Here is a 12332-nt window from a genome sequence, read left to right on the forward strand (position 1 = left end):
CTAAGGATAAACTTGTTGTCTTTGGTCCACATCTGCTAGCAAGGACACTCCATTCATGACTGGGATAGAAGAAGAAAGACTTCTGAAGATGCGAGGAACCTCTGCTCGTGCACAAAATTTTTCATACAGTTCTCACTATGATGAAGGTACATTTCCATAAAGTCTTTTATGGCATGCTAGATTTGAACACTTGAACTATGACAACCTTCGTTTGTTGAAGAAAAATGACGTTACTAGTTTGCCAACTATTCCTAGGAAACTTAAGCAATGTGATGCTTGTATCTTCGGAAAGCACAACAAACATTCTTTTCATGATTCTCATTCTAGAGCACATAGAAAACTTGAACTCATTCATTTTGATTTATGTGGCCCAATGTGTGTTCCTTCTGCAAATGGTAATAAACATATGATGACATTTATTGATGACTACACCAGAATGTGTTGGGTCTATTTATTTAAGAACAAATCTGAAGCTTTTGAAACATTCAAAAACTTTCACGCATAGATTGAAAATGATGCACAATCTCATATTGACTCTATTCGTACTGATAATAGAAAAGAATGTACTTCAAATGAATTTGAAAACCATCTTCGCCAACATGGGATCAAACATCAAACAAGTGTGCCTTATAATCCCCAATAGAACAGAGCAGCTGAAAGAATGAACAAGACAATCTTAAATATGGTATGTCCAATGATGTTTTTCAAGAATGTTAAGTTGATGTTTTGGGCTGTGTTGCAGTTCTATGTGCTGTGTATATAAAGAATAGGTGTCCATATCAGGCTATCAATAACAAGACTCCTTATGAAATGTGGTATGCCCACATTCCTTCAGTGAGGCATCTCAGGGTTTTTGGTTCTACCTGTTATGCCTTGATACCTAAGGAACATAGAAACAAACTCTGTGGAAGGAGTCGAAAATGTATCTTCTTGGGGTACTCAAATACCTCCAAAGCATACCGTCTCTATGATGAAGTGAATATGAAGTTTATAATATCTAGTGATGTGATATTTCTTGAGTCTTCAAAGACTAACAATGTTGTTGAGCGTCAACTTGATCGCTTGGATAAATTTGGACGTGTAAAGTTTTTTCATGGGTTTGATAATGAGATTCCACATCTTGAAGGGGGGATCCCTATACTAGATCAATCTGTGGAATCTTCTTCTGAAGCACTCTCTCCCCCACATGACGCTGTAGCCACTAGTGACATTTCGAGTGATGTGATTGACATAATTGGGAGATTAAATCTTGATTCAGCCCCATCTCAGCCAACAAAGCAGCCTAGGCCATTTCAAAAAGGTCGTCCAAAATGGCTGACAAAGACACTGCAAATTGTTTGTCCTGATGAGGTTGGAAAGATAGGAACAAGAAGCTCAACGAGATAGAATGGAGGTGATGTAGACTATCCTAATTCACTTGGTGATATGGATGTTTCTTATGATTGTGAACTGAATTTGTCTACGGATTTCAAACCAACTTCCTTCAAAGAAGCCACTTTTCGTGATGAATGGAAAGAAGCGATGCAGAAAGAATATGATGCTTTGATAAAGATTGGCACCTGGACGTTGGTTGATCCTCCATTGGAAACCAAACCAATAGGCTGCAAGTGGGTCTTCAAGAACACATATAAAGCAGATAGCTCACTTGACAAGCATAAATCCAGGCTTATGGCAAAAGGTTTTGCACAAAACGAAGGGGTCGATTATGAGGAAACCTTTGCCCCCACAGCAAAATGGGCTACCATGCAGACACTCTTTGCCTTGACAGCTCAAAACGGTTGGAAAGTCCATCAAATGAATATAAACACTGCTTTCTTGAATAGAGATTTGAAAGATAATGTTTTTATGTCTTAACCAGAAGGATTTGTTGTGAAGTGTCAGGAACACAAAGTATGCAAGCGTGTAAAATCCTTGTATGGCCTCAAGCAAGCACCGCGAGCTTGGTACGAGAAATTAACTGAGCATCTTCTGAAACTCAATTTCAAACATTATGATCTTGATGATGCAACTTTGTTTGTCAAAAAAGTTGGCAAAAAGTTGTATATCTTGTGGTGTATGTAGATGATCTTTTGATGACAGGGAACAATGAGAACTACATTGCATCCATAAAGAAGGAATTGAGGAAAGGTTCTGAAATGATAGATTTGGGCAATGTTCACTACTATCTTGGTATTGAAGTAACCCACCATCCAAAGTTTATATTCCTCTCTCAGGAGAAGTACATTGGAGATCTGTTAAACAAGTCTGGCATGGTGGAGTGCAATCCTTTTAACTATTCCAATGGAACAAATTTAAAGCTCACATCCTTTGAAGGAAAGGAATTTGAGGATGCAACAAAGTACAAACAACTAGTAGGAAGTCTCAACTACTTGATTACTACCAGACCAACGATTTCGTTTTCTGTTGGAATCCTCTCCAAGTTTATGCAAAGGCCTTGTGAGGGTCATTTGTCAGTTGCAAAAAGAGTTCTAAAGTACTTGAAGGGAGCTCAAGACTTTGAACTCAAATATACACAGGTGGGTGACTTCAGTTTCATTGGATACTCTGATTCAGATTTCGATGGAGATAAAGAAACTGGAGTATCTACTTCAAGTTATGTTATTAGTTTTGGATTAGGAGTTCTCCTGGAGGCCATGCAAACAATTAGTTCCAACAGACTTCACAACTGAGGCAGAATATGTGGCAGCAGTTGAAGCAACGAAGGAAATTGTGTGGCTCATGAAAATTCAAGAAGATTTGCAGGAGAAATAGGTGCATTCAAATCCTCTTTTGATTTACAACACTTCTGCAATAAAGTTGGCCAAGAACCCAATGTTCCATGATCAAACCAAGCACATCAATATAAAATACCATCTGATTCGACATCATGTTGAGGCCAAAACAATCCACCTACGACATTGTTCCACAATTGAGCGGATTGCAGACATCTTCACCAACGCGCTTGGAAGGGAAAAGTTTGAAAGATTCAGAATGATGCTTGGACTCACCAACATCACTTTGGATTAAGGGGGGGGGGGGAATGTTGACTCTTAATCTTTGGGATTAGGTAAATCCATGTAAATATTGTAAATAGTCAAAATAAAGGGAATTGGAAGACGAAGAGACTTTGTGAGATGAAACCTAATAGTCTCTCTGTGTGTGGATATATTCATGTTCTATCTTAATGCAAAACATCAATTCATTCGTGGAGTTACGCATGGCTTGACAATTATAATCGCTTGGATAGATTCGGACATGCAAAGTCTTTTCAAGAGTTTGATAATGAGATTCCACATCTTGAAGGGGGGATCCCTATACTGGATCAATCTGTGGAATCTTCTTCTGAAGCACTCTCTCCCCCGCATGAAGCTCCAACCACTAATGACACTTCGAGTGATGTGATTGACATAATTGGGAGACTAATCTTGATTTAGCCCCCCTCTCAGTCAATAGAGCATCCTGGGCCATCTCAAAAAGGTCCTCCAAAATGGCTGACAAAGACACTGGAAATTGTTCTTCTCGATGAGGTTGGAAAGATAGGTAAAAGAAGCTCAACCAGACAAAATGGAGGTGATGTAGACTATCCTAATTCACCTGTTGATATGGATGTTTCTTATAATTGTGAACTGAATTTGTCTACGGATTTCTTATCAACTTCCTTCAAAGAAGCCACTTTTCGTGATGAATGGAAAGAAGTGATGCAAAAAGAATATGATGCTTTGATAAAGAATGGCACCTGGACACTGGTTGATCCTCCATTGGGAACCAAACCAATAGGCTGCAAGTGGGTCTTCAAGAACACATATAAAGCAGATGACTCACTTGACAAGCATAAAGCTAGGCTTGTGCCAAAAGGTTTTGCACAGAAGGAAGGGGTCGATTACGAGGAACCATTGCCCCCACAACAAAATGGGCTACCATGCAGACACTCTTTGCCTTGGCAGCTCAGAACGATTGGAAAGTTCATCAAATGAATATAAACATTGCTTTCTTGAATAGAGATTTGAAAGATAATGTTTTTATGTCTCAACCAGAAGGATTTGTTGTGAAGCATCAGGAACACAAAGTATGCAAGCTTGTAAAATCCTTGTGTGGCCTCAAGCAAGCACCGCAAGCTTGGTACGAGAAATTAACTGAGCATCTTCTGAAACTCAATTTCAAACATTATGATGTTGATGATGCAAATTTGTTTGTCAAAAAAGTTGTATATCTTGTCGTGTATGTAGATGATCCTTTGATGATAGAGAACAATGAGAACTACATTGCATCCATAAAGAAGGAACTGAGGAAAGGTTTTGAAATGATAAATTTGGGCAATGTTCACTACTATATTGGTATTGAAGTGATCCAACATCCAATGTTTATATTCCTCTCTCAGGAGAAGTACATTGGAGATTTGTTAAACAAGTTTGGCATGGCTGAGTGCAATCCTTTAACTACTCCAATGGAACAAAATTTAAAGCTCACATCCTTTGAAGGAAAATAATTTGAGTATGCAACAAAGTGCAGACAACTAGTAGGAAGTCTCAACTACCTGATTACCACCAGACCAAAGATTTCATTTGCTGTTGGAATCCTCTCCAGGTTTATGCAAAGGCCTTGTGAGGGTCATTTGTCAACTGCAAAAAGGGTTCTAAATTACTTGAAGGGAGCTCAAGACCTTGGACTCAAATATACACAGGTGGGTGACTTCAACTTCATTGGATACTGTGATTCAGATTTCGATGGAGATAAAGAAATTGGAGTATCTAATACAGGCTATGTTATTAGTCTTGGATTAGGAGTTGTCTCTTGGAGGCCACACAAAAAATTAGTTCCAACAGACTTCACAACTGAGGCAGAATATGTGGCAGCAACTGAGGCAACGAAGGAAATTGTGTGGGTCATGAAAATTCAGGAAGATTTTCAGGAGAAACAGGTGCATTCAACTCTTCCTATGATTGAAAACATTCTGCAATAAAGTTGGCCAAGAACCCAAACTTCCATGATTGAACCAAGCACACCAATATAAAATACCATCTGATTCGACATCATGTTGAGGCCAAAACAATCCACCTACGACATTGTTCCACAAATGAGCGGGTTGTAGACATATTCACCAACGCGCTTGGAAGGGAAAAGTTTGAAAGATTCAGAATGATGCTTGGACTCACCAACACCCCTTTGGATTAAGGGGGGAATGTTGACTCCTAATCTTTGGGATTAGGTAAATCCATTTAAATGTTGTAAATAGCAAAATAAAGGGAATTGGAAGACGAAGAGACTTTAGGAGATGAAACCTAATAGTCTCTCTCTCCATGCATATATTCATCTTCTATCTTAATGCAAAACATCAATTCATTCATGGAGTTACTCGTGGCCTGACAGTTATGATCCTTGTGCCTTAAAATGATATGAAACCAATAATTACAGTCCACTTCGAGGGGCAACCTCCTTTTACAATAAATACAATGAATACGACAATTTTTGATGCTCCTAAGACTAGATCTCCTTAGTATATATCAGTGATGATAATATTAGCGAGATATCGCTAATAATCGAAAATATCGCGATATTTTCGGCAAGCCAAAATATCGCTGAGAAAATATCGCGATATTTTGGCTCCCAAAAATATCGAGATATTTCCGAGATATCGCCGATATCTCGGCAAAATATCATGCGGCGATAAAAAATATCGCCGAGCAGGCTAAGCCGTGGCTAGGAAATGGGAAATTTGTCTTTTTTTTCTCATTTCTGTTTCTGAGTGTTGGAGAAGGAAGGGGAAGAGTTTTGTAGTGGTTGTCAAGGAGGAATTGAGGATCAAACAACGATTTTCACCACCAAGTAAGATTTTTTTGTGGATCAAAGATTGAAGAACAATGAGACAAACTTCATTTCTTCCATTAACGGGTATGTTCTTAAAAACCCCTATGTTAATGATTTTTTCATAGATTTAAGGTTATGCTTGCTTGCCTCTTTGCCTACCAACATTTTGTTTCTTTGTTTTTTTCCATTTGCTATGATTTTCATGCCCATGAGCCAATGCAGGGGTTTTCTCCATATTTGGACAAGAAGCTTCATTTTTTTTTTCAACTTTCTTATGCACCCTTTTATTGCCATTTTTCATTCACATTGCAAAAAGCAAATGTAGTAATTTTTTTAATTGAGGTGGTTATTACTTATTATTTTTTGTGTTGGGGGGTTTAATGCCAATTTTTTGTTTTTTTTTGTGCCCTAGGTTTGAATTAGTTCACTACAAATGTCAAATATGCCAAAAGCCTTGGACCCATATTGGGAGTATGGGGAGCCTGTTGGTGGGGCAAATCGGGCATATATATCATGCAAATTGTGTGGGACCAAGATTTCAGGAGGGGTTACGCAATTGAAATACCATCTAGCTAGACTCCCTGCACATGATGCAGATGTAATGCCTTGTATGGTTTCTAGTGCGGAGGTTATACAAAAAGCTCTTGAAGCAATTGCTGAACAAGACAGAGAGATAACTGCTAGGTAGAGGGCATTGGTCTTAGATAGATAGTTGCTAGTTTTATTTATTTTGCTACATGTAAGTTTATAACTCATGATGATGAGATAATTTTATATATGTGATGTTATTTTGTTTGAGTCGTTGATTGGACAATTATCAGGGAACAACAGGATATGTGACATTATTTTGTTTGAGTCCTTGATTGGACAATTATTAGGGATCAACAAGATTTGGTATCGCCTTTGAAGTTTGATGTATGATTTCTATTTGACATCATATATATCAGTGCTTTCTTCATATTTATGTGCCAATGTGTTTAGTTCATGTTGTTATTGCTTTATATGTTTAAAAATCTGAAAAAAATGAATATATTATGCATTTTTTGTGCTTGCCGATATTTTCGCGGATATTGCTGATAAGATGTTTTCTGGACCCTCGCCGATATTTTGCCAATATCGATACTATCAACACTGGTATATACTATATATATAGGAGACAAATGGTACAAATATAATAAAATGGGACCATGAGGGGTCCTAGCCTACATAACAATATAACAATAGAAATGTAATCACTTAATAGTTGGGGCTTAGTAAGGGGTCTTTGGGTTAACATGGGGCTTATCAATTAGACTAAAAAAGGAGTGTGTCATCCCTCCCAAATCATCTCAAGTGATTTCCATCTTCTTCTGGGTTTTGAAACATGGAAACACCCATCAATTAGGTATAAGGCTAGCTTGGGGGCATCCTAGGTCCTCTGGGGACATCATCAATCAAGCTAACATCTTTGATTTATGGCTCAGTGTTTCAGCATTTGGAGTTGAAGAAGGGGGCTATACATCCATGTGAGGCTTGAATTGACAAGTCATCCCTCAAGGGACATTCAATGTATCTGTTTGAAACCTCGTAAAACATACTCTCAAGATCAAGTGAGATTAAATCTCATTAGGTATAAAAACCTTTAAACAATCATAGTGGACCATATTCAATGTTAGGGGCACAAAAAAACACACACACAAACTTTTCCTTGAAATGTCTTTCTATCTAATGATTTGTAAGCAAGTTATCACACTTATGTTAGGGATGATTATGAAGTTAGTCTATTAGGTACTTCTGGCCCCTAAGGGGAGAGACATTTCTTAGCTAAGCCCATCAATCCATAGATGCATATGATAATGTAGTCATGGTAAAGGAAAGACTTCAAGGAAGATGGCCATAGCCATGGTATCAGCTGAAAGAGGTCCAACATTTCGAGTATAATAATGATAAGAGGCAGCAATTATGGAGGCATGAGTTAGCCCTTTTCTCAACCTGTTTTTTCCACCCCTCTGGTCCGTGTTTTACTTAATGATTTGTTTTTCTTTCATGCATAGATTAGGTGACCCAACTTAGTCTATGCTTTTCAAATACCCCTTAAAGATCTAGTAGTTTATCATTTATTGGGGTTGGGACATTCATAAGTTCCTTTATTTAGAGAGAGCATGAAATGCTTAAGATCTGGGTGATGGCTATTGAGGGGGGTAGAGCTCATGTTAGGATTTTGCCCACATGCTTGTTACATGTTCCAACCATCCTTTGCATTTTTCATTTTCTTTCATTTTGAGGCTTTATGCTTTTATCATTCTTTCAGCTGCATCGACCTCTTAGGGCAAATTTTCTGGGCCTTGTCTTAGAGATGAGGATATAGGGTGCGGGTCTCAATGACCAATGACAATCAACCCACATAATGGAAGTGGATATAAGGGAGAAATGGAAGGTAGTAAGTATAGATTACCTTGGGCATGCTATATCAATCAATGCCTCCTATTAGTGCCCCTCCTAATAGTGGAAGAAAAGGGCCTTAACAGAGGTCACATTGGACTAGGGACAAAGGATAATCTTCCAAGTATGTGAGCAAAGGTACAATCAAGAGCAGTCAATCATACAGCTTGGCCTGTGATCCATATTAGTATGCCCCAAACATTAAATGAAAGCACACTATTACAGAAATGGTTAATGTAACTTCTTATAGATGACTCACCTTCCTTCAAAAAGTATGCTGGATGGGAGTGAGCACTGACTGGAGCACATGTGGAGAGCCCTGAAGTAAAGCTATTTGTGGATCATCATAGAGCTGGTGGCTGGCTGGCTGACCAATGTGGAGAATTTTATTTCTGCTATGAGTTAGCCACTTTTAATGGGTAAGAGTCATTACACGATTGACTTTTAGAACAAACTTCCTCTATGCCTTTCGAAGTACCATTATCACTGCCAGAGTCCTTTGTGATTTCTGTATTTACTATAGAGTTATCAGGCTGAGAGTTTTCCACAATGGCTCCCTGTCAAGTCTTATGACAAGGGCTGCCACTTTTCAGGTCCATCCAGGCCAGCAATCAATAAGGAAAGATTGGAATTAAAACTTAGAAAAGGGTGGTTGATTGCAAGCCTAACGCCATGTTCCATTTTTTTTTGTCGTTGTTGTAATATACGTTAATTAGTGATTATTTATATCTGTGGAGTGATTCAGCACCATGAGTGAGAAGTTCAAGCCAAATGGTATTTTCTGCAAGTGCCAGCTTTTTTGGAAGTTAACTTGCACACTGAAAATACTTGAGGTATTATAGAAAGTTTGATTGCATCTGATTGTATTCCAATCTTCATTATTTTGATGATGGGGAGGCAGTCCACAAAGAGCTCACTGATTCAATGTAGTTTGATGTTGCCTGGAAGAAAAAATTGTCATATTTCTTATGCTAGCTTGGTAAGCAATGAGATAGTCAAAGACCATTATATTACAGAATAATAGAGATTTGGTGCTAGGTGCTAGTCTGTTAGATTGCATGCTGATGGCCATTAATATTGAACAAGAATCAAAGAAGATTGCTTTTAGCCTTTTACTGTTTTAATCATGTAAATGCCAAAAGGCTAGAAGTTCTATTCTACTCTATCGTATGCTTTGGCGATGTCTGTCCTTATGAAAAAATGTTTTGAGCAATGTTTATGCCCACTCCATATGTTCATACAACTCAATCAAATTATTCAAGATACATATTCCTTCAGTAGGTATTGTTTGTAATGGTTCCACTATATCTAAGGTCCATTTAACATGGTTTTGAGATGTTCCCATGCAAAATATTAGGAAATTTGACAGATTTCTTCTCAATGCTTTAATATTTTTCTCCTTTGTGAGGGCATGGTTTGAGATTTTCTTGGTCTATAATGTTTCAGGAGGTTCTGATTGGATAGCTCTCTTATACAATTTGAACAAAAATATGTCAAGTCCAGTCTCTCATAATTTTATAGAACTTATGACTCATGAAGGAAGCCATCAAGTTCAAAGTCCCTTCTATTAGCAATCTCGTGAAGCCCATCAATGTGCTTTTCTAGTTAGTGCTTCCATCCCAAGTTCTCACCTGCCAAAGTCATAAGGTTATGTGGGACTGCATTTTGTGAGTTAGATGGCACTCCATTTCATGGCAAAGAGTGGGCTTTGATTTCTTTGCAAATGGAAGACATATGTGATAGTATAAAAACTTTTGATCTGTGTTTAATTCTTTTGTTATTCAGGGATGGAGTTTAAGTGGCAATTCCGTGAAGCTTCATATATCTCTTTTCACTGTATGTTGCATGGTGTGTTTTATCAATCCATGAGAGATTTCTCCCAAATCCTTTTTCTTTGTTTTGAAGTTTTTAAAGCAGTCTCTGTTTCAGGTTTTGTTTCATTTTGTTTTCGAGTGAAGCAAGTGGCATATTGAGATATTTTTTGGTGCTTTTTACAGATAATGTTTCTTAAATATTCACCAAATCGTGTCTTACAGTTTGTTTCATTTTATAAATCTTTGGGTATACCCGCCCTTCGCTGGCTGCACATGCTTTTCCTTGTTAGCTTTAATCTCTCGTTGACTTAAAAAGCACATGCTTTTCTTTTGATATTTCATTTTTATTAGCTATCTATGTGCTTCACATTATTAGATCTTCAACTTGTTAGTTAAACTATCTATGATAATGCTGAAAGCAGGTTCACAGGGCAATACAAATTCTGCGCGATAAGCAGGAGATTACAGAGGCACAGACAGAATTAGTGAAGCTTCAGCTTGTACGGAAAGAATCATCCAACAACTTGCATGGTTCAGAAGATAAATCTCGTGCATCTAGTTCTCTATCTGAGGGAAAACAGGAACACACTTTTCAACCTCAAAGTATTCAGTCACAGCTTCGACCTTCGCTTCCTGCTCTGCCTGCTCTACCCTCACCTCAGCAACTGACCACCCCCCATCCTCCTCTGCCAAATTCTGATCAGTGTCAGACTCCACCACAGCAGCAGCTACCTTCTCAAGCAAATATGGCGCAGCAGTCTCTGGTTACGTCCTTACCACAGCAGCAAGTAGGACAACTCCAACAGCAACCTAATGTAATGCCGATGCAGTCATACTATCAACAGTCACCACAACAGCAGGGGCAGATCCATCAGTCTCCTCATGCTCCACAGGCTACTACTCAGTTGCCACATATTCAGCAGTCTCTACAGCTGCCGCCACAACAAGCTCAGCATCTACCATATATGAATCAAGCACCACATATTCATAACATTCCAAACCAAAGTGTACAACCACAGATTCCACGGTCACAAGGGCAACAATTGCCACAGCAACAAACACAAATGCAACCACAGCCTCTTTCTCAACAGCCACATTTTCAACAACAGGCTCAGTTGCGCCCGAATATTTATCAAGGCCAAACTAATGGAGTTTCTCCTGAAGCATTTTCTTATACTCCTGCAACTCCACACCGACAGACACAGCTGTCTTATCAGGGGGTCACTTCTGGTATTCCATCTGAACCTTCAATATATAATTATGGAAATCCTACTCAGACTATCCCGCCATCTTCACAAGGGCCGCTTCATACACAGACACTACGTCCACAGCTTAGTCAAGGTGGATCTCAAACAAGTGATAATAGCAGTGTTAGTTCTAGTCAATTGCCACTCCCACCTATTCATCCAATGCATGGATTTTCAACCTATAATTTGCCTCCCAGGCCTCTTACTAATCCATATGGAACATTTTCTACGGGCCCACAAATGAATCCTTTTCCAGGAACTTACACTAGATTTCCATCTGCTCAGCAAGCTCAACAATACGCAGAAACAACTGGGAATATGGTGTCTAATTCTGGTGGAGGTCATTTACCATCTGGTCTGGCTTATGATGAGCAGTTCGTTGAACAGGTAGCAACGATGGGTTTTCCAAGAGATCAAATACGGGGTGTAATACAACAATTGACTGAGAATGGTCAGCCAGTGGATATGAATACTGTGCTAGATAGATTGAACAGCAGCACTGCTGGACCATCACAAAGAGGCTGGTACAATTGATAAAGTATGATTAGTGACTATGCTTTAAACTACTATTTGTTTGTATATTCTTTATTGCTTGTTTGGATTTTAACTGGATTAAATTCCGAATTTAGGATAAGAAAATGTAGTATAGTGTTGGTCAATTACCATTTCTAGGGCTTATCTATAATGATGTATTTGTTTGTACCTTCCACATTAAAATTTATTTGCTTGTCTGTTATACCTATAAAAATATATTTTGAGCTAAAGCAGGGGTCCCCGTGAGCTGAACTTGTTTGTTATGGGTGGCTTATTTAGTCGCAGTTGTGGAAGCCTTGTGAAAAGTTTGGAGTTTACTACCAAACAGCTTGTGGGAAATCATTACAATCTTTTGTAATACATTGGTCCAAGTGCACTTTTGAAAATTGAAATACAGAAGTACTAGCTACTGACTAATATGAAATGCAGAAGCTTTTGAAAGGTAAATTGACAGTAAAATTGAAATTCAAAATAACTAAAAGATAATATTCTGTGATCCCTAGGTTTTTGATTTTACTAATCTTACTAACGT

General features: G+C 38.3%; 1 protein-coding gene across 4 annotated transcripts in view; it reads left to right on the top strand.

The window, feature by feature from the left end:
- Positions 1 to 12030, top strand: part of LOC149222306 (formin-like protein (DUF1421)) — a 92048-nt gene extending 80018 nt beyond the window's left edge. For 3 of the 4 annotated variants that reach the window (XM_089385356.1, XM_089385355.1, XM_089385358.1), the window contains 2 exons: positions 9991 to 10053; positions 10442 to 12030. In XM_089385356.1, the coding sequence (XP_089241482.1) occupies positions 9991 to 10053; positions 10442 to 11800 (1422 nt within the window). In that variant the 3' untranslated portion in view covers positions 11801 to 12030. The remainder of the gene's footprint in view (positions 1 to 9990; positions 10054 to 10441) is intronic. The other variant, XM_089385357.1, reaches the window with a different exon arrangement.
- The last annotated feature ends 302 nt before the right edge of the window (positions 12031 to 12332 follow it).

Source organism: Pinus tabuliformis, chromosome Q (assembly GCF_031772625.1).
Source record: "Pinus tabuliformis cultivar Carrire ecotype Pingquan chromosome Q, CPIR1, whole genome shotgun sequence".
NCBI classification, from domain to species: Eukaryota; Viridiplantae; Streptophyta; class Pinopsida; order Pinales; family Pinaceae; genus Pinus; species Pinus tabuliformis.